Raw genomic sequence first — 21,076 nt, forward strand, 5'->3', positions numbered from 1 at the left:
GAAAGGAATTCGTGGCGGGCCGCATCAAACCAGTCAGTAGACTGATGACAAAAAAAAAAAAAAAAAAAAAAAAAAAAAAAAAAAAAAAAAAAAAAAAAAAAAAAAAAAAAAACCAGCTGGAAACACACGCCAAAGCTCAGTGCTATGGTAATCAGACCTCCACTTCAAACCGTTTCTACATTGTTGGTCATTAAAACTGCAACAGCAAGACTGAGATGGTATACAGTATAGCAGGGAGAATACATGATTACATTTGTAGGTAATTTGTGAATTTACAGGTTGAAAAATTTAGTACATACACAGATCTGCCCCTTCAGGCAGCAGCCCCACTTCTAACCCAGTTGATCATACTGCTCGGCTTGCAGATGCATGTGCGCCATTCCATGCTGTGTCAGCCCTGTGCCAGAATATGTATGTGTACAACAAAGAACGCCCTAATTTTAAAATTAAATTCACCAGGGCAACAGTGCAAAACTTGCACGCTTTTATAGTTTTAAATAGTGACATTATTTGGAATAAGTGTAGTCATTGTAATAGCGGTAGTTGTGCGAATGAAGAGAAATCGCCCTGAAAAATGAACCAAACGACGTGAAATAATAATAATGAATTTTAGATGCGTCCTTGAATATACAGTTCCACGTACATAATTCTGACCAAAATTCTTTACAGTGCGTTACAATATCTCCATGTATATAATATTTGACATAAAAATGTAATCTTTGTGCACTTTTTGTTTTCCATTTTCTTCAAGACATACAAAACTGTTAGTTGGTTTTGTTACCTCTGAAAAGACTACATACCATTATTCATGAGTAAACACTGAATTTGGTAAGTACAATCCTGTTAATTTGAAGCGTTTGTCCCTGTGACTCGTTTACAGTGACCGCAAATGCATTTTACAGGGAATTTTCTTGTCAATTGAGAAGGCATGCTTGTCTAAGATGGTGTTAAGTTCACCCGTGGTATTGCAACAGTTTTCTTGCTGTCAACCAGCCGTGCATTAATTGTAAATTCATTGAGTTTTGTTACAACCATGTGTGCTTCATTGACTAAGGCCTGTTTAGCATTCAGATTGCTAATCGCCATGACAAGTGTTTTCTCTAGTATAAGTTTGTATGGTGGTAATCCTGACGGATGTAATAAATGTAAAAGTTCCGCAGGATGTTTGTCGCTTCGGAAAGTACATTCGTTTAGAATAGTCAACTTGTACGAGAGACAGAGATAATGGCTATCGCAATGTTTATGGTTGTTAAATATGACAATGCTGTATAAAAATCATGCAATTAATAATTACTCTAAAAGGAATAACATGGTATATATAATAAGATAATATAAAAAGCGAGGCTGCTATTCGTGCTGAATAAGTTAGCTTCGTAAAATACAGGCACGAAGCTCGGCGTCGATGATGGCCTTTTGCCTATGATAGTTAAAAGCCTATTTTATGCTAAAGTTTTCCACAAACAGAAAATTTTGGCGCAAAACCGGTATGCAGTGACAGAAAACTGTTAAAATGCCTTTCTATCGATACCTCATGCATCCCTGTACGATTAGTATGTGTTGAAAAAAAGAGATGTTGACTTGAGAAATAATACACTCCTGGAAATTGAAATAAGAACACCGTGAATTCATTGTCCCAGGAAGGGGAAACTTTATTGACACATTCCTGGAGTCAGATACATCACATGATCACACTGACAGAACCACAGGCACATAGACACAGGCAACAGAGCATGCACAATGTCGGCACTAGTACAGTGTATATCCACCTTTCGCAGCAATGCAGGCTGCTATTCTCCCATGGAGACGATCGTAGAGATGCTGGATGTAGTCCTGTGGAACGGCTTGCCATGCCATTTCCACCTGGCGCCTCAGTTGGACCAGCGTTCGTGCTGGACGTGCAGACCGCGTGAGACGACGCTTCATCCAGTCCCAAACATGCTCAATGGGGGACAGATCCGGAGATCTTGCTGGCCAGGGTAGTTGACGTACACCTTCTAGAGCACGTTGGGTGGCACGGGATACATGCAGACGTGCATTGCCTGTTGGAACAGCAAGTTCCCTTGCCGGTCTAGGAATGGTAGAACGATGGGTTCGATGACGGTTTGGATGTACCGTGCACTATTCAGTGTCCCCTCGACGATCACCTGTGGTATACGGCCAGTGTAGGAGATCGCTCCCCACACCATGATGCCGGGTGTTGGCCCTGTGTGCCTCGGTCGTATGCAGTCCTGATTGTGGCGCTCACCTGCACGGCGCCAAACACGCATACGACCATCATTGGCACCAAGGCAGAAGCGACTCTCATCGCTGAAGACGACACGTCTCCATTCGTCCCTCCATTCACGCCTGTCGCGACACCACTGGAGGCGGGCTGCACGATGTTGGGGCGTGAGCGGAAGACGGCCTAACGGTGTGCGGGACCGTAGCCCAGCTTCATGGAGACGGTTGCGAATGGTCCTCGCCGATACCCCAGGAGCAACAGTGTCCCTAATTTGCTGGGAAGTGGCGGTGCGGTCCCCTACGGCACTGCGTAGGATCCTACGGTCTTGGCGTGCATCCGTGCGTCGCTGCGGTCCGGTCCCAGGTCGACGGGCACGTGCACCTTCCGCCGACCATTGGCGACAACATCGATGTACTGTGGAGACCTCACGCCCCACGTGTTGAGCAATTCGGCGGTACGTCCACCCGGCCTCCCGCATGCCTACTGTACGCCCTCGCTCAAAGTCCGTCAACTGCACATACGGTTCACGTCCACGCTGTCGCGGCATGCTACCAGTGTTAAAGACTGCGATGGAGCTCCGTATGCCACGGCAAACTGGCTGACACTGACGGCGGCGGTGCACAAATGCTGCGCAGCTAGCGCCATTCGACGGCCAACACCGCGGTTCCTGGTGTGTCCGCTGTGCCGTGCGTGTGATCATTGCTTGTACAGCCCTCTCGCAGTGTCCGGAGCAAGTATGGTGGGTCTGACACACCGGTGTCAATGTGTTCTTTTTCCCATTTCCAGGAGTGTAGATATGATGAAAACAAAGCTCGATAGGAGAATGTAACAAACGGCACGTTTATAGAAAAAAAATATACAGGAGTTCAAAACTGTAGTTACAAAGGTTACTGACAGATGGCGCTGTAATCGCAATACGTAGTGCCTTTAACTTGCACTCCGAAGCCCGGAGCGATCAGCTCCACCGTTGAAATGTGAAAGGACGCTAGCGACCGAAGGAAGAGGTTCAAATTACGTATTCAGTTGGTTAACATGTGTTTCTGGTACTGGGATCTCATGGGTTAGAAAACAGTATTACGGCAACACGGCGCAGTCGTTTAATATGCCAGTGGGACCCACAGAGAAAACCATTCGCAAGCTCTTTGCCAAATTCGAACGGACAGTGTGGCCGATGATTGTCTTTAGAGTTGACGCCACTTCGGCGACTTGTGTGTCGATGGGGATGAAATGATGATGATAAAGAAAACACAACACCCAGTCCCTGAGCAGAGAAAAATCTCCGACACAGCCGGGAATCGAACCCGGGCCCTTAGGATTGACATTCCGTCGGCCTGACCACTCAGCTACCAGGGGTGGACTCGCGATATAGGGAAACAGTGTACAAGCAGCACCATTCAAAATAAAAAGCCGCCTGTTCATTCCCGTGACCGCTGTGCGCAAAGGGCTCACTTTGCAAAACAGATTCTCACAGCGATTGGTAAGGAGGGATTTGATGTTGGTTGCAAGTGGTTCACAAATGAAGCAGACTTCAACATAAACAGATTCGTGAATAAACAAAACTGGCGATTTTGGGGCTCCTACGATGGCCATTTATGTATAGCGCAATCACTGCTTTCTGTCAAAGTTACTGATGAGCTGGGCTAAGCAGCACACGCGTTGTCGGTCCTGTTATTCACGCGAGAACCGATAAACAGTGGCCGTTACATTGCAATTTTGGAACAGTTCGTCGCCATACAGCAAGTGTTCATGCAAGATGGGGCCCGATCATAACGTAGCGAATAAGTGTTTCGCTTTCTTGATGGATATTTCGGGAACAGAGTCACTGCGTTGGGTTTTCCCAAATTTACTGGAGCAAGCATGGACTGACCTCCATTATCGTTCGATCTGATCATTTGTGACTATTTACTGTGGGGCACATTGAAAGATACTGTCTACTCTCTACTGGATCTATCCCACCACTCTGGACGAACTGGAATCGTTTTCACGGTCGAAACGCTACAACGCCTGATGATAAAATTTCTTTACTTGTTTGCGCTACTCTCTGTTACGTGTGTTGGACATCTTGAAAAGACTGTGATGTGACTGCAAAGACTGTTCGCAGAAGGCGAGTTTGTTAGTGCGTGCTGATACAAGCTCTACCGCTTACAGAGCCATCTGTTAGCAGCTCTTGTACTACAGTTTTTAACTTCTGTATGAAATTCTTGCAGCTGTCACGATAAATGTGCAGTTTGTTGCATTCTCCTATCGATCTTTGTTTCCTCGTTATTTTAAAACCGGGGAGGTCTTTGGTGGACACCCTGTAACCGAACACATTGAATTTTTACTTTGATTTTTTAAAGTTTTAATTTTAAAATTTAATGTTTCATCAGGAAGGCAAATGTAACGCGGGTACCTTTGTTATTTTTGTGAACGAGATTTTAGCTTTCGTTTGCCATGCCGCGCCTACACAATCGCGTCAGCTAGTTTCTCTTTCCTAACACTGTACACTCATTATCTCTGCGCAATAAATAGTTAATATCATGACAACTATACCCAGAACAAAAAACAATGAAGTAAGCAAGCGCAATTGTGTTTTCCTATTTTTGCATACCACGTTACTGAAATATTCAAAAAGAAATTAGAATAACTGTAAATGTGTTGTTTTTTGTAAATCTTGCAAGATCTTAAAAGTAAAATTAACAGTGAACTACGGCAAAGCGAGCATTACAATAAATCAGTGAAACTTTGTGTTTCTTTGATCTACGAGTCATTTAGTTATTTTTCTGTATAAAAAACAGCAGTTAACAGTAAAAACTAAATAATCTCTTATTCTCTATGCTGAAGGCATTTCATTATTCTTCTGTTACATCATATTAGCATTACTGCACAGACGTTTGTGTTGCCTACAATTACTCTTCAATTAACGTCCGCAGCTCGTGGTCTCACGGTAGCGCTCTCGCTTCCCGAGCACGGGGTCCCGGGTTCGATTCCCGGCGGGGTCAGTGATTTTCACCTGCCTCCAGATAACTGGGTGTTTGTGTTGTCCTCATTATTTCATCATCATTCATGAAAGTGACGAGACTGGGCTGAGCAAAGGTTGGGAATTTCTACGGGCGCTGATAACCGCGCATTTGAGCGCCCCACAAACCAAACGCCGCCATCATCTTCGATTAACAACATGATTTCGGGAAATAACGAACAAGCAGCGAGCAGTTAACACAGTATGGTACTTTAAAATACCATATTAAACGTGTACCTGCTGCTCGCCTTGTTGCGTTCCTTGGCCACAATGCATGCTGGAATTGTTGTGCGACCAGTTTCGATATAGATTTAGTCTCGAAAAAATCTTGCACGTGAGGCAATAACATACTTGAGACCACTTTTTACTGAAAATGTAGCAGATCCACGTTTTCATGCAATACTTTACTGCAGGAAATTGTTGGCCTGTTGTGCTCAGCAGCCGTCGGCCGGACTGCACCGATGTCCACGAACGACTGACTGCCACTGACCGCTAGTCCCTTTGCGCGTTGCGTGCCAAGGCAAGACAAAGGCGCCAAACTGTAGGAGTTAGTACATTTCCTACTTCTCTGGTTGAAGACCCACGTTCAGGAATTTATTAGAAAATCATCCTCTCAGGAACAGATCATTTATTTACAAACATTAATAACGAAAATAATTTGTTAGGCACATATTTGCAATGAAACAAATGATTAAGTACATGTTGCATAAATATTGACAGTTAATCATTTGTTATAAAGTCAAAGTATACAAAATCTAATCTATATTAAATTATGGCGGCAGTAACATGAGATAATAGGCAAAATACACTCCTGGAAATGGAAAAAAGAACACATTGACACCGGTGTGTCAGACCCACCATACTTGCTCCGGACACTGTGAGAGGGCTGTACAAGCAATGATCACACGCACGGCACAGCGGACACACCAGGAACCGCGGTGTTGGCCGTCGAATGGCGCTAGCTGCGCAGCATTTGTGCACCGCCGCCGTCAGTGTCAGCCAGTTTGCCGTGGCATACGGAGCTCCATCGCAGTCTTTAACACTGGTAGCATGCCGCGACAGCGTGGACGTGAACCGTATGTGCAGTTGACGGACTTTGAGCGAGGGCGTATAGTGGGCATGCGGGAGGCCGGGTGGACGTACCGCCGAATTGCTCAACACGTGGGGCGTGAGGTCTCCACAGTACATCGATATTGTCGCCAATGGTCGGCGGAAGGTGCACGTGCCCGTCGACCTGGGACCGGACCGCAGCGACGCACGGATGCACGCCAAGACCGTAGGATCCTACGCAGTGCCGTAGGGGACCGCACCGCCACTTCCCAGCAAATTAGGGACACTGTTGCTCCTGGGGTATCATTCGCAACCGTCTCCATGAAGCTGGGCTACGGTCCCGCACACCGTTAGGCCATCTTCCGCTCACGCCCCAACATCGTGCAGCCTGCCTCCAGTGGTGTCGCGACAGGCGTGAATGGAGGGACGAATGGAGACGTGTCGTCTTCAGCGATGAGAGTCGCTTCTGCCTTGGTGCCAATGATGGTCGTATGCGTGTTTGGCGCCGTGCAGGTGAGCGCCACAATCAGGATTGCATACGACCGAGGCACACAGGGCCAACACCCGGCATCATGGTGTGGGGAGCGATCTCCTACACTGGCCGTACACCACTGGTGATCGTCGAGGGGACACTGAATAGTGCACGGTACATCCAAACCGTCATCGAACCCATCGTTCTACCATCCCTAGACCGGCAAGGGAACTTGCTGTTCCAACAGGACAATGCACGTCCTCATGTATCCCGTGCCACCCAACGTGCTCTAGAAGGTGTAAGTCAACTACCCTGACCAGCAAGATCTCCGGATCTGTCCCCCATTGAGCATGTTTGGGACTGGATGAAGCGTCGTCTCACGCGGTCTGCACGTCCAGCACGAACGCTGGTCCAACTGAGGCGCCAGGTGGAAATGGCATGGCAAGCCGTTCCACAGGACTACATCCAGCATCTCTACGATCGTCTCCATGGGAGAATAGCAGCCTGCATTGCTGCAAAAGGTGGATATACACTGTACTAGTGCCGACATTGTGCATGCTCTGTTGCCTGTGTCTATGTGCCTGTGGTTCTGTCAGTGTGATCATGTGATGTATCTGACCCCAGGAATGTGTCAATAAAGTTTCCCCTTCCTGGGACAATGAATTCACGGTGTTCTTATTTCAATTTCCAGGAGTGTATATTGCTGTTACAAGTTCATCAATTGCAGTACCGTAGTTGGGGAATGGAGGTGTGCCAGTCCTTCCGCAATGCATGACCACATCCTTTCAGTTGATAAGAGGGCTGGAGAAGATGCCGGCCAGGATTACACTACCGCACCTTCTTACCGATGTCGGTTGGGGCAGCATGGACGATAAACGGTGTTGTGTTATCTCGCTGAAAGATGACTCTCAGAGGCCTTGAAAAAAGGGGACAGCCCTTAACACCTCAGAAACGTAACGGCTGCTCTCCAAATTACCGGTTATGTGAGGCAAAGATGATGGTTTTGTGTACCCAGTGGCACCCCATTCCATCGCCTCAGTATGATGATTATGATGATGATGATGATGGAACCTACACAAATGGAAGCGTCCTTTGCGATTATGTATTAAGAACAGCGAGTCGTCTGTGCGTACAATTCTCTCTCTGTATGTGTCACTGTGAATGCACTGATAGTCCGTTGGGCTCTAAACGTCGTTGAGTCGACTGCATGGTAGTATGTCTTGCTGCAAGCTATTCTGTTAATTGCCTCAAGCTACATGATGTCGCTGCTCGATCCTGCTTGGTCGAACAAACATGTTTATCCTCTTGGGTGCTAGTTGATTGGGCCCCTTGAGATTTTGTATCAGTTGATTTTTCCTTCCTCAACCCATCAATTTCATACTTGTACCATAGTCGCGGCCTATGCCAGCCGCAATGTGACGGGTATTATTTCTGGATAGGCCACACCACTGTCGAATTCCAAGTGGTGGTAGATGTTTTCTCTCTCAAACCAGGCACGACACAATCTCCTCGCAAATAACTAACATTCATATGCTGTTTCTGAATGAGAAACGTACTACATAATCTTTCTTTATACACAGAATGTAGATGACGTTAGCCGGTCTGTGTGGCCGAGCGGTTCTAGGCGCTTCAGTCTGGAACGGCGCAACCACTACGGTCGCAGGATCGATTCCTGCCTCGGGCATGGATGTGTGTGATGTCCTTAGGTTAGTTAGGTTTAAGTAGTTCTAAGTTCTAGGGGACTGATAACGTCAGCTGTTAAGTCCCATAGTGCTCAGAGCCATATGTAGATGACGTTACTCAACCTATTTTGTGGAATTGCACCGATATGCTGATGTTTTGCATACCTAGGGTTTTAGCGCACTTCATATCAAATAGTTTATCTGCAGTTTTGATAAGCAGCAATGTATATAATATTTACCATGTCGCCAAAATTTTGGTGATAACATGCAACTCGAAACTTAAATTTAAGGAAGTCGTTATTGAATTGTAACGATCTGCCACATTAGTGTACAGTTCACTATACTATCTCATAACTCCCAACGCAGTTTAAGTAAGATATACAAATATTTTGAAAGAAATTAAATAATTTAGAAATTTGTTTAATGTAAACACACACTCTCGTGGCAACAGTCACCTGAATTAGCGAAATAGAGTTTGGTATGAGCTCACTCATCAACCTGGACCCACTGACACATGGCAAGTTCCAAAAGTAAACACATTTCGCCATTTGACAATCTGATTCGTATACATCATTCCGTTTATATCTTCCGCCAATGGTAGAGAACCGTATACTTTCTGCGCCGTGAGTGGCTGAAAGCCAGATGCATTAATGATGCACGCAAAGGCACGAGTATTTCAATATAAAATAATACTAGATGAGTACCCGGCTTTGTGCTGCTATGTGCTTACTCAAATCTCCCTCTCTCTTTGTCGATATCCTATAACCCCCTCTTTCTGTCCATATCTTATTGCCCCTCTTTCCGTCCATTCTCCTCGTCTTTCCTCTCTCTGTCCATCTTCTCCTTCCTCCTATCTCTGCACATCTCCTCGTCTTCCCAATCTCTCTGTCCAGCTTTGCCTCCCCCCCCCCCTCACCCTGCCCCCTGTTCGTCTCCTTCTCATCCTCCTCCTCTCTTCATCAACACGCTATCACCTCCACCCCTATAGGAGATTGAAGGTTCCTACCCCCCACAGTATTTCTTTCCACATAGTAAATAATACGTGTACCAACTTTGGTTGATATCGATCTACATCTACATCTACATTTACACTCCGCAAGTCACCCAACGGTGTGTGGCGGAGGGCAATTTACGTGGCACTGTCATTGCCTCCCTTTTCTGTTCCAGTCGCGTATGGTTCGCGGGAAGAACGACTGCCGGAATGCCTCCGTGCGCGCTGGAATCTCTCTAATTTTACATTCGTGATCACCTCGAGAGGTATAAGTAGGGGGAAGCAATATATTCGATACCTACCTCCTTCGCATCCACCCCACCTCCTTAGCTGAGTGGTCAGTACGTCTGAGTGCCATTTAATGGGCCCAGGTTCGATTCCCGCTCTGGGACTGGGTGTTGTGTTGTCCCCATCATCATTTCATCATCATCGACACGCAAGTCGCCCAATGCTGCGTCAACTAAAAAGAGTTGCAACCCGACAGCTGAACTTCCACAGGTGGGGCCTCCCGGCCATCAATGCCATACGTTCATTTCATTTCACTTCATTTCAAGCAAATGTTTAGTACGGGTATTTTTTCAAATGATACCTCACTTATGTCCAGAAACGCAGTCTCTCGAAACCTGGCGAGCAAGCTACACCGCGATGCAGAGCGCCTCTCTTGCAGAGTCTGCCATTTGAGTTTGCTAAACATCTCCGTAACGCTATCACGGTTACCAAATAACCCTGTGACGAAACGCGCCGCTCTCCTTTGGATCCTCTCTATCTCCTCCGTCAACCCGATCTGGTACGGATCCCACACTGATGAGCAATCCTCAAGGATAGGTCGAAGGAGTGTTTTGTAAGCCACCTCCTTTGTTGATGGACTACATTTTCTAAGGACTCTCCCAATGAATCTCAACCTGGTACCCGCCTTACCAACAATAAATTTTATGTGATCATTCCACTTCAAATCGTTCCGCACGCATACTCCCAGATATTATGTACGCCCTGAAATGCCTATGAAAAACCAACAACAGGCGCGGCCGTGAGTCCTGTCACTACACTGTCAGCCGAGTCGGCCAGTGTGGAAGTAGCCTCGTGTGTGTAACCGAAACATTTTCGAAGTATTTAGTTGGGCGCGTGAATATCAAAGAGGTTTTGAAACATTGTTCAGCGTTTGGACTCTGACAGCAGATTTTGGGTAGGCAACAATGAACTGTTCTGCAATTAAAAATATAGTTAGTTCCACATAACAGAGACTTCAGTTTAGAAGTGTGGAGAAACACTTTGAATAATTTTCGTGGGTTTCCTAAAGGTCAAACGAACACGTGATGCTGGTCGACTTACTTACGTTCTCCTACTGACATGTGTTATTTTAATAATAAAATGCTGTGAATAGTGAGGAAGGATATTCAGTTTCTTTTTCTATAAGAAATTAAGTCTGAAAAAAGTGAGAAGTGAGCATTATTTCACTGCAAATTCCTGCCTGCATAAGTAATGAACTTGTGGCTGCTTTCATTTAGTGTTAAATGCAACAGATGTGTTTATTGGCCCCTGGACAGAGACGAAGCCAATATTCTGAAATCCAACCACACAGTGGCAAGCCTTATGGACAGTGTTTTTCTTATTTTACTAAACTTTTCCCCTGGTACATGTGAAGACTCACGAGCTGCAGTTTCGTGGAAGCAGCACTGATTAACTACTCCGTTAGCCATTTACTTTTTTCATTAAGCAGACAGCAAAAACAGCAGAATATTTTAAAACAAAAACTTCCTTCCTCTCCCCCCCCCCCCCCCACCCGCCAAATACGACCCCTCCTACGTTGCAAAACACAGTGCAGCTCCTCCAGAAGGCCCGTATGCCAGTTCCATCTTGTGCACCGAATACTTCGCGAGCTGAATTAATTAAATGTAATACAATGAGTGTGTCAAATTAAACATTACGTTTCCCGAAATCCTTTCAGGCCTCAAACATCAGTGACATGTAAACGCAGACTGAAGCGACAAATAAAAATTTCTACCAAGTCCAGGATTCGAACCCGGGTCTCCCGCTCAGTAGGCAGATACGCCAACCACTGCACCACCCTGGCTTAGTGGCTCTGCACGACTGCACGGACTACCCTAGCAGTCCCCCCTCCTCAATCCAAATGCTGAGGCGTGAGCGGGAATTTGGTCTGAGGAGGCAGGAATGCTGGGTTGTGCACTGTGCCAGGGTGGCATTGTGGTTAGCGCTTCCGCCTAGTGAGTGGCAGACGCGGGTACAAATCTACATTCGTCGCTTCAGTCTGCACATAAATGTCAGGCATGTCCAACTCTGCTTCGTGCCTACACGTGTGCCTAGAGAAGTAATAACCCTACACTAATTTTGAATAGACCATAGTCGGCAACAGCTTTACGGCGCTGAGGCGGTTCCTGCGGACTTTTGTGCTGTTCTGTGCGTTGGCGGTTTCTCGACTAGACTGTTTCCCTGTGCAGGCCAGAGTATCTGCTCTACGACAACACCAGCATGAGCGTGCTGCTGCAGATCCAAGATGTCAACGACAACCCACCCGTCTTCACCGCCGGCGACCGCATAGTGGTTGGCTATCCTACTGGAGACCTGCTGGAGCGCGTCCAGCCTGGACCAGTCGTCACACTCAAGGTAAGTTCAGCCCCCCGCACACGCACATATATTTATTTAACAATTACTGTGTACATTGGTAAACCCTCCTCTGGGAATTACGAGGGGTCGCATTATCCATCTAAACAACAGCTACTATTTTCATTAATTTTAATTGGTTAATTTCTAGCTCATACTTTACATTCTTTGTTATTGTTAGATATTGCAATTATTAAATTTATTCCAACGCTTAGAGCGCCAAATGACGAGTATCCATCAATAATGCGAGGAGGTGGGCAGACTACAACGAGGGTTGTTCAATAAGTAACGCAACACATTCGTTTTCTCGGCCAATTTCGGTTGAAAAAATGCGGAATTTGTTGTGGGACATCGTGGAATATTCCCCTACACATTCATTAAGTGCCGATAGGTGGCGACGCTAAATGTAGCCTACAAAATGGCGTCTGTAACAGAGGTGCGTTCCAAACAAAGAGCAGTCACTGAGGTTCTTTTGGCGGGAAAACCAGAGCATCGCAGATATTTACAGACGCTTCCAGAATGTCTATGAAGACCTGGTACTCAACAAAAGCACGATGAGGCGTCTTCCAACAGCGCAACAAGCTCGCACGAAGTTGTCCCATCTCCCACACGCCGGCTGGCCACACACAGCTGTGACTCCAGCAACGCTGGAACGCGAGGACACTCTCATTCGAGGTGATCGATGGATCACAATCAGACACGGGCTTCTCCTTCTGCATGACAACACAGGGCCTCACACAAATTGCGCACAAAACTGTTCTTCGTCGTCCACCCTACAGCCTGGATCTCGCACCTTCTGACTTCCACCTGTTTGGCCCAATGGAGGAGGGACTCCGCGTGAAGCAGAACGTGGACGATGGAGAGATCACTATTGTAGCGAGCCGTTGGTTCCGACGTCAGCCGGTAGAGTGGTAACGTGTGGCCACACAGGTCCTGCCAGTATGGTGACGTGAGCCCGTCCATTGATCAGAGGTCATGTTGAAAAATAGGGTTTTGTAAGCAAAAGAGTGAGAAACAATATGGTGTATTGGAATCCTGAATAAAACCAACATGCTTTCAGGAAATAAAATGTGTTACATTACGTACCGACCGCCCCTCGTAACTACGAAACCACTTTACATACATAATCTGTGTCGTAACTATTTTGCATTACAAATTAAACTACCTGCAGCACTGATAATTAACATGAGTGAGCTACATACTCACTTCTAGGTGGTGATCTTACATTTACGTTATTGTTGTGCCGATTCAGGAAGTGTGGAGACAACTTTCGACTCACTTCCTTCCCACTGACTACACATATTCTATCTTTCAATACGTAGAGACGTCGTCATCTCTCAGTCTTAGTCTCCTACAGCTTCTACATCCTGTCAGGCACCATGCGTCAAACCAACGGACCGGGCAGACCATACGTCTTGTGCAGCAGATCACGGTTTTTTTGTCATTATCGCTAATTATCCTTTATTCAGCATCTTCGTGATGCTGTCGTTCACCAGCATATAGGGATTTTCTGGACTATTTTTTCATTTGGTTCTGTCTGCCATACTCTTGTTGAGATTAGCTTCAGATATTACCCAACACACACACACACACACACACACACACACACACACACACACACACAAACACACACACACTTCCTTTCACCTCGCAAAGTGTGTTAATTTCGCTGTTCCACCTACCTGTAACTGAAGGTCGCATGAGCATCTAGTATGCGTGGTGGGAGGACAAGGTAGAGGCACCAGAGAGGCAGATCTGATCCTTTCTGCTTATGAATACATGGAAGACAATTTTCGTATGATTTTCTGACCTGTTAAAAATGTTCCACTACATCAAGTTGAGTAATAAGCTTGAAATCGTCAGTCAAATTAGTACCTAAACGCTATAGAAAAACGGGGGTAATACACAGTACCTACAAGAACCAAAAATAAGTAATGAAAGAGCTAGAGATAAAAGAGAACATAAGACGCCATCTTCTCCTTTGCTATACAACCTATATGTGAAAGAAACAATGAAATAAAAAGAAAGGTTCAGAAGGGCTATTAAAATTAAGGATTAAATAATAATACTTATTCATCCTTTGATCACTGTGTATAATGATAAGGACTAGATCTTAGAAAGAGGTGTGCAGAATATAGATAATGTAGCATGATGTACAAATACTGAAAATCTTGAGTTCTGTACGTCCACTTCTAGAGCCATGGCTGCACAACAGTTACATACTCCTCTCACTCCACTTCACACGAAAATTCACACATGTCTTTATTACTGATCTTCACCAACCTCGCTTCAGTAGCTTTCTTTGTGCCCGACTGCCTAAAATAATCAAAACAGAGCAGCAGAAAAAGTCTTTATGTGAAACACATAGTAAAACACATCACATGTGTTGTTGAGCAAAGCAGCAGGCGTGCGTCAACATGGATCATTTACATACTTCTCGATGCTATAAAAACTACTAGATATTAGCATCTTTATTAACGTTTTCTTAAACGTTCCTGATATTTTTACGTTCTTTATTTCTGCAGGAAATGCGCTGAAGATTGGTTTAGGTTTTACAGCGCTCTTTTCTGATATACAGCCTATCAAAATTATTATTACTTCTAGTGATACAATTGTGATCTTGGCCGGTTAATGCAGATAATTCCTTACGCGATTTAAGGCGATTTAAGACTCTTACGTACATATACGTTCCTGGAAATTTCAAAATTTTAAATTCTGTACTGATACCTCATTGTTGTTACTGCTCGTTTTATTTCAAATTTTGATTGTTTCGCAACGCTTGTTTTCCGCCACACATGGTAATGTATAAGACCTCTTCCACGAAATGAACAAGCTACTGAGCACATGATGTGGGAATAAACCAAAGAACGACAAAAATCTAGTATATAAGTAACAAAAATGAGAACAGCGCTAAACATAACGTCGAAATTAGGGACCATACAGTAGACGAAGTGGAAGACTTCTGCTGCCTCGGTAGCAAAATAGCACATGACGGACGAATCGAGGAGAACAGTCGAGGCTGCCTAGGGCAGGTAAACAGAGCATTTTAAAACATACCAAAGTAAATGCGTCGTCCTCCTACGGCGACAGTGAGCCTAAAGGGGCCCCGAGCACGCCGCGTACCTGCCACTGCAGATACTCTGGCAGCACTTGCCACTGTAATTGAGCCAGATGTGATAAACACAACAAATTCTCCAAGACAGGGCATTCCTGTACCCCATCGATTTTGACGAGCTACAAACTGCTGATCTGGATATCACTCTAAAACAACTCGTTAAGGGTTTAAACTAGCCACGCTTGCGTTTTCCGGAAAAAGGAGGTCACAGGTTGTGACGTAGTTGCGACAATTGAACGATAAACAAATAAACAGATTATACTACACATCTCACATCCGCAACTAAGTAGTTTATGAGACATTGAAAATGTAAGTGACTTCGATCCCCACTTCTGGCTTCCTGGTGTACAGAGGTCAACGGCCGGCCCTCTCCTTTCTGTTAGCCGGCTGTTGGTGGTCCTCGTGGTCGCTGTAGCGCCAGTTGCACGTGGAATTGATGATAACGATGACTCACGTTCTGTCATCCCTCTCGGTCGACCGCGTATTTCTTGACGCTGTTTTCGGCCACGTTTCATCCATTTCTGAAAACATCGTAGAGCAGTGATATCGCTCCTGTTCAAATGTCCAGCGATTCGTCGATCACTCCAACAGCCTTCTTTGAGCTCAACCACATGTTCTCTCTCAAATGCTGACATCTGCACGTATTGCTCGCGCACCTGTCTGCGAGGTATAGTTACTGTCCATCTGAGTACACGGAATGTCTCCCCTGTTTTCTATCCTTGCCAACTGCGCGGTGGAACTGGGCTGCGCACCAGACATTGATCCATCGGCCGCCAAAGTTCAGGGATCACAAAAGGAGGAGGTACATCTGGAGAAGGTCGGGAGATACGAGAAGATTTCAGTTAGACTACGTCATGGTCACGCAGATATTCCGAAATCGGATGCTGGACTGTAAGACGTACCCAGGAGCACACACAGACTCAGATCTCAGTTTAGTAGTGATGAAAAGTAGGCTGAAGTTTGAGAGACTAGACAGGAAGTATCAGTGCGCAAAGAAGTGGGGTACGGAAGTCCTAAGGAATGAAGAGGTGCACTTGGTGTTCTCTGAGGCTGTAGATACTCCGATGACGAATAGCCCAGTAGTCAGTTCAGAGGAATGGACATCTCTAAAAACGCCAATCACAGATACTCGAAAGAAAAACATAGATACAAAGAAGGTAACAGCGAAGAAACTACGGGTAACAATAGAAATACTTCACTTGACCGATGAAAGAAGAAAGAACAAAAATGTTCAGGGAAATTCAGAAATACAGAAATAAAAGTCACTTAGGAAAAGTCACTTAGGAATCAAATAAATCACAAGTGCAGAGGAGCTAAGTCTAAATGGTTGCACGAAAAATGTGAAGAAACCGAAAAAGAAATGATTGTCGGAAGGCCTGACTCAGCACATAGAAAATTCAAAACATTCTTCGGTGAAATTAAAACAAACAGCGGTGACACTAAGAGGCCAATAGGAGGGAATGCCATTGTAAGGTGCAGAGGAGAGAGTGGACAGGTGGAAATAGTTCACTGAAGACCTCTGTGATGGGGGAGACTTATCTGGTGACTTGATAGAAGAAGAAACAAGAGTCGATTTAGAAGAGATACGGGACCCAGTATTAGCATCAGAATTTAAAAGAGCTTTGGGATATTTAAGATAAAATAAGGCATAGAATAGATAAAAGTCCTGCAGAATTCCTAAAATAATTAGGGAAGTGACAACAAAATGACTATTGACTTTCGTGTGTAGGATGTATGAGACTGACTTTCGGATAAACATCATCCACACAGTTACGAAGATTGCAAAAATCGCCTCCTGCGAAAATTACAGCACAATCAGCTTAACAGCTCATGCATCCAAGTTGCTGACAAGAGTAACATACAGAAGAATGGAAAAGAAAATTGAGGATGTGTTAGATGGCGATGACTTTGACTTTAAGAAAGGTAAAGGCACCAGAGAGGCTGTTATGACATTGCAGTTGACAATGGAAGCAGACTAAACAAAAACCGAGACACGCTCATGGGATTTGTCAAGCTGGAAAAAGCGTTCGACACTGTCAATAAATGCAACATGACAGAAATTCTGAGAAAAATAGGAGTAAGCTGTGGAGGAAGATGGGTAATACAAAACACCTACAAGAGCCAAGAGGGAACAATAAAGATAGAAGACCAAGAACGAAGTGCACAGATGAAAAAGGGCGTGAGGCATGGATGTGGTCTTTCACCCCTACTGTTCAGCCTACACATCGAAGAAGCAGTGACGGAAATAAAACAAAGGTTCAAGAGCGGGATTCATATTCAAGGTGAAGGGATATCAATGATAAGATTCACATTGCAATCCTCTAAGTGAAGAAGAATTACAGGATCTGCTGCATGGAATGAGTAGTCTTAAGAGTACAGAATATAGATTGAGAGTAAATGGAAGAAAGATGAAAGCAACGATAAATGGCAAAAATGAGAACAGCGAGAAACTTAGCATCAGGAGTGGTGATCGCGAAGTAGATGAAGTCGATAAATTCTGCTACCTAGGCAGCAAAACAACCCATGACAGACAGACCAGACAGGATATAAAGAGCAGTCTAGCGCTGGAAAAAAGGGTATTCCTGGCCAAGAGAAGTCTACTAGTATCAAACAAAGGCCTTAATTTGAGGAAGAAATTGCTTAGAATATACTTTCGGAGCACAACATTGTACGGTAGTGAAACATGGCCTGTGGGAAACCCAGAAAAGAAGAGAATCAAAGAACTTGAGATGTTGTGCTACAGAAGAATGTTGAAAATTAAGTGTACTCATGAGGTAAGGAATGAGGAGGTTCTCAGGAGAATCGATGAGGAAACAAATATATGGAAAACGCCGACAAGGAGAAGAGCCAAGACGGTAGGACATTTTTCAAGACATAACTGCAATGGTGCTAGAGGGAGCTGTAGAGATAAAAACTGTAGAAGGATACAGAGGTTTGAATACATCCAGTAAATAATTCAGTATGTAAGTTTCAAGTGCCACACTGAGATGAAGAGGTTGGCACAGGAGAGGAATTAGTGGCAGGTCACCTCAAACCAGTCAGAAGACTGATGACTCAAAAAAGAGCGTATAAATCCATATGTTGGTCCCCTTTAGGCAAGGATTTTGTGTGCCAAATTTGGTCCACTTCAGTCGAGAGGCTTGGGAGGAGTTCCTGGACATGCATACATATTCTCAGCCTATCCTTTTCCCCCAGCTTCGCCTATGTCCGTGATCGTCACATATAATGCAAACATCTCTTGCTCCATCTCCCCCTCCCCTCTCAGCCCATCACCTCCTTGCCCTCCTAGCTGTCAATCTCACCTCTCAGTCCGTCTGCTCTTCCCTTCCCTCTTTCTGTCCTCCACATCCACCACGCTCTCTCTGTCCATCCCCTCCTCCGCTCCCTCTCATTCCTTGCATCTCTTCCTGTCCCCTCTCTTCCTACCCATCTCCTCTTTCCCCCTCTCCATATCCTTCTCCTCCCACTCCCCTCTCTCTCTTCCCATCTCCTCCTCCATCCATCTCAACCATCCCCTAGACATGCCCATCTGCAAGTGGAGCCCCTACAAAAGATGTTGATAAAGAAGGCTGCAGCAAAGACTATACCCAAAAGGCTTGGAAATCCTTTTTTTCCCATGACGTGTAGGCTGCCATGCGAAACAAGTCAATGAAGCAGGCCAATACTCCTCCAACACAACCCGCCATTGTGCTGGGCAGCCCAGATGTCAGGTTCAAATCGTTCAAATGGCTCTGAGCACTATGGGACTTAACATCTGAGGTCATCAGTCCCCTAGAACTCACAACTACTTAAACCTAACTAACCTAAGGACATCACACACATCCATGCCCAAGGCAGGATTGGAACCTGCAACCGTAGCGGTCGCGCGGTTCCAGACTGAAGCACCTAGAACCATTCAGCCACACCGGCTGGCAGATGTCAGGTATTGGAAAACTATTTCTTCCCCCTGGCGTGTAGGCTGTGCTGCAAAGCATGTCGATAAGGCAGTCGATACCATTCCCACACAACAAAACTATCATGCAGGCCAGCCAGTAGAGCAGGGGCTTAAAAAACTCGTTTTTACCCGTATCTCTGCTCCTGGTTGAGCTAGGAGGTTATAAACTGCACAGTGCTGATACTTGTCAAGTTTGCTATTTGTGAACGAAATTTTGTTGAAATCGATGCAGAGGTTTGGGAGGAGTTCCAGACATGCATCATTACACCCTGCTTTATTATATGTATATCTGGGCGTGTTGCCTTCTGGTGGCAACATGGACACTACCAGGTGCTATAGCCACCCCCCACCCCCAATCTTGAAAAAAAATGTGGTCATGTATGTGCTGTAATACATGGCTGCGTTGCAGCATATCCCCTTGTGTCAATGCATGTAATTCACTATCTAATGCTGTATCAATATTTCGATGCATGTCTCATGCCATAGCGAAGTCTTTTGTGCTTGTGGGTAGGAGCCATACTGTCTTAGCTGTTGAAGGTTTGCAGCATGGTTATTGGCAGATTCAAACACTCTGTCTGTTGCTGCAGTTGATTGCATCTGTGCATGATGTAGGTCCATGTCCTCAGGACATTCCTGCACATGTAACATCGTTTTTTTTTTCGTTTGGCACAGAGGTCATGGGAGCACACTTGATGTATTGCCATCTGCTTTTGTCTCAGCATGTTGCGCCCATTTACATCATATGTGTCACAGTAGAAGAGTAACAAACAGTCTACAGGTCCAGTGTCAGGATGAAATGAAACAATCCTATGGCACTGGGAGGCCCCATCTGGGAAAGTTTGGCCGCCGACTGTGGGTCTTATTTCAGTCATAGCCACATTGGGCGACTCATGTGCCGGTGATGAGGATGAAATGATGATGTCAACACAACACCCAGTCCACGAGCAGAGAAAATCTCCAACCTGACTGGGAATCGAACCGGACACACTGCTTGGGAGGCAAGCACGTTACCAGTCAGCTAAGCAGGTGGACCCAGTGTCAGGATGTGTCAATACCTTTCAGCCAGGTCACACAGTGAACTATGCCATCTTTTCCAGATACATAATGAATGTAGCATTTGCACATGTGTATAAAGGGAATGGAAACATGTAGGTATTTCACATTGAATGAATGCTGTGGAATGGAATATACCCGCACTAAGAGCCTGGCATACATCTAGCAACCACACAGTCACAATGTACTGATGGCCATCACTCCAGAAACGACACATTGTTGTCTGGGCAAGGACAGAAATGGATGGGCACATGCTGGGGAGATGCAATATATCTGCTTATGGCGTGTTACCTACCTGATTGTCCATAAGGAGTCTGATGTGTAGGCTGCCCTGCAGAGCAGGTCTATAATTCAGGTCGATAGTATTTCCAAACAATGCACTTGTTGTGCATGGCAGCCTATATGGCAGGAGTTTAAAAAGGTCGCATGTCCGTATCTCCTTAAATATTAAAGCTTGAGCGTTATAAACCCTACTACGTTGGTCTTCTTGGGCAAGGATTTTGTGTCCCAATTTGGTCTGCTTCAGTCTAGGGGCCTGGGAGGAGTTCCCAAACGTACATATGTATTCTCAGCTTTATATATATTAAGATTCAGAAAGATAGAAGACAGGTGGAAGATGTCTACCACTAAACTCGATGGGTGTATAAATGAACACACAAGAACTATCTGCTTTGGAGACACACAGTACGCAGTTGCTGAGTATGCGCATCACCATGAGTCAAGAGCTAAGAGAATTGGCTACACACATGGGCTACTTAGATCCTCACATTTGGTACTGCACTGGAGGCCACTAAAACTACAAAATGTAGGCAGCATGCAGCAAATATTACATTTGCATGATATGTACTACTACAGGCTTGGATAAGCAATTGATCACCAATGCAGCATAAACGCCAAAGTTGGTAGGCTACTTTCTATATAAGAAAAGATTACAAAATGGG

The 21,076-nt window shown here is 45.2% G+C and overlaps 1 protein-coding gene across 8 annotated transcripts in view; it reads left to right on the forward strand.

Annotated features, from left to right (window-relative positions):
- Positions 1-21,076, forward strand: part of LOC124545180 (mucin-5AC-like) — a 349,462-nt gene that overhangs the window by 278,491 nt on the left and 49,895 nt on the right. For all 8 annotated transcript variants that reach the window (XM_047124022.1, XM_047124023.1, XM_047124024.1 and 5 more), the window contains one exon: positions 11,871-12,036. In XM_047124022.1, coding sequence (XP_046979978.1) covers positions 11,871-12,036 — 166 coding nt within the window. The remainder of the gene's footprint in view (positions 1-11,870; positions 12,037-21,076) is intronic.

Source organism: Schistocerca americana, chromosome 8 (genome assembly GCF_021461395.2).
Source record: "Schistocerca americana isolate TAMUIC-IGC-003095 chromosome 8, iqSchAmer2.1, whole genome shotgun sequence".
In the NCBI taxonomy this organism is placed as follows: Eukaryota; Metazoa; Arthropoda; class Insecta; order Orthoptera; family Acrididae; genus Schistocerca; species Schistocerca americana.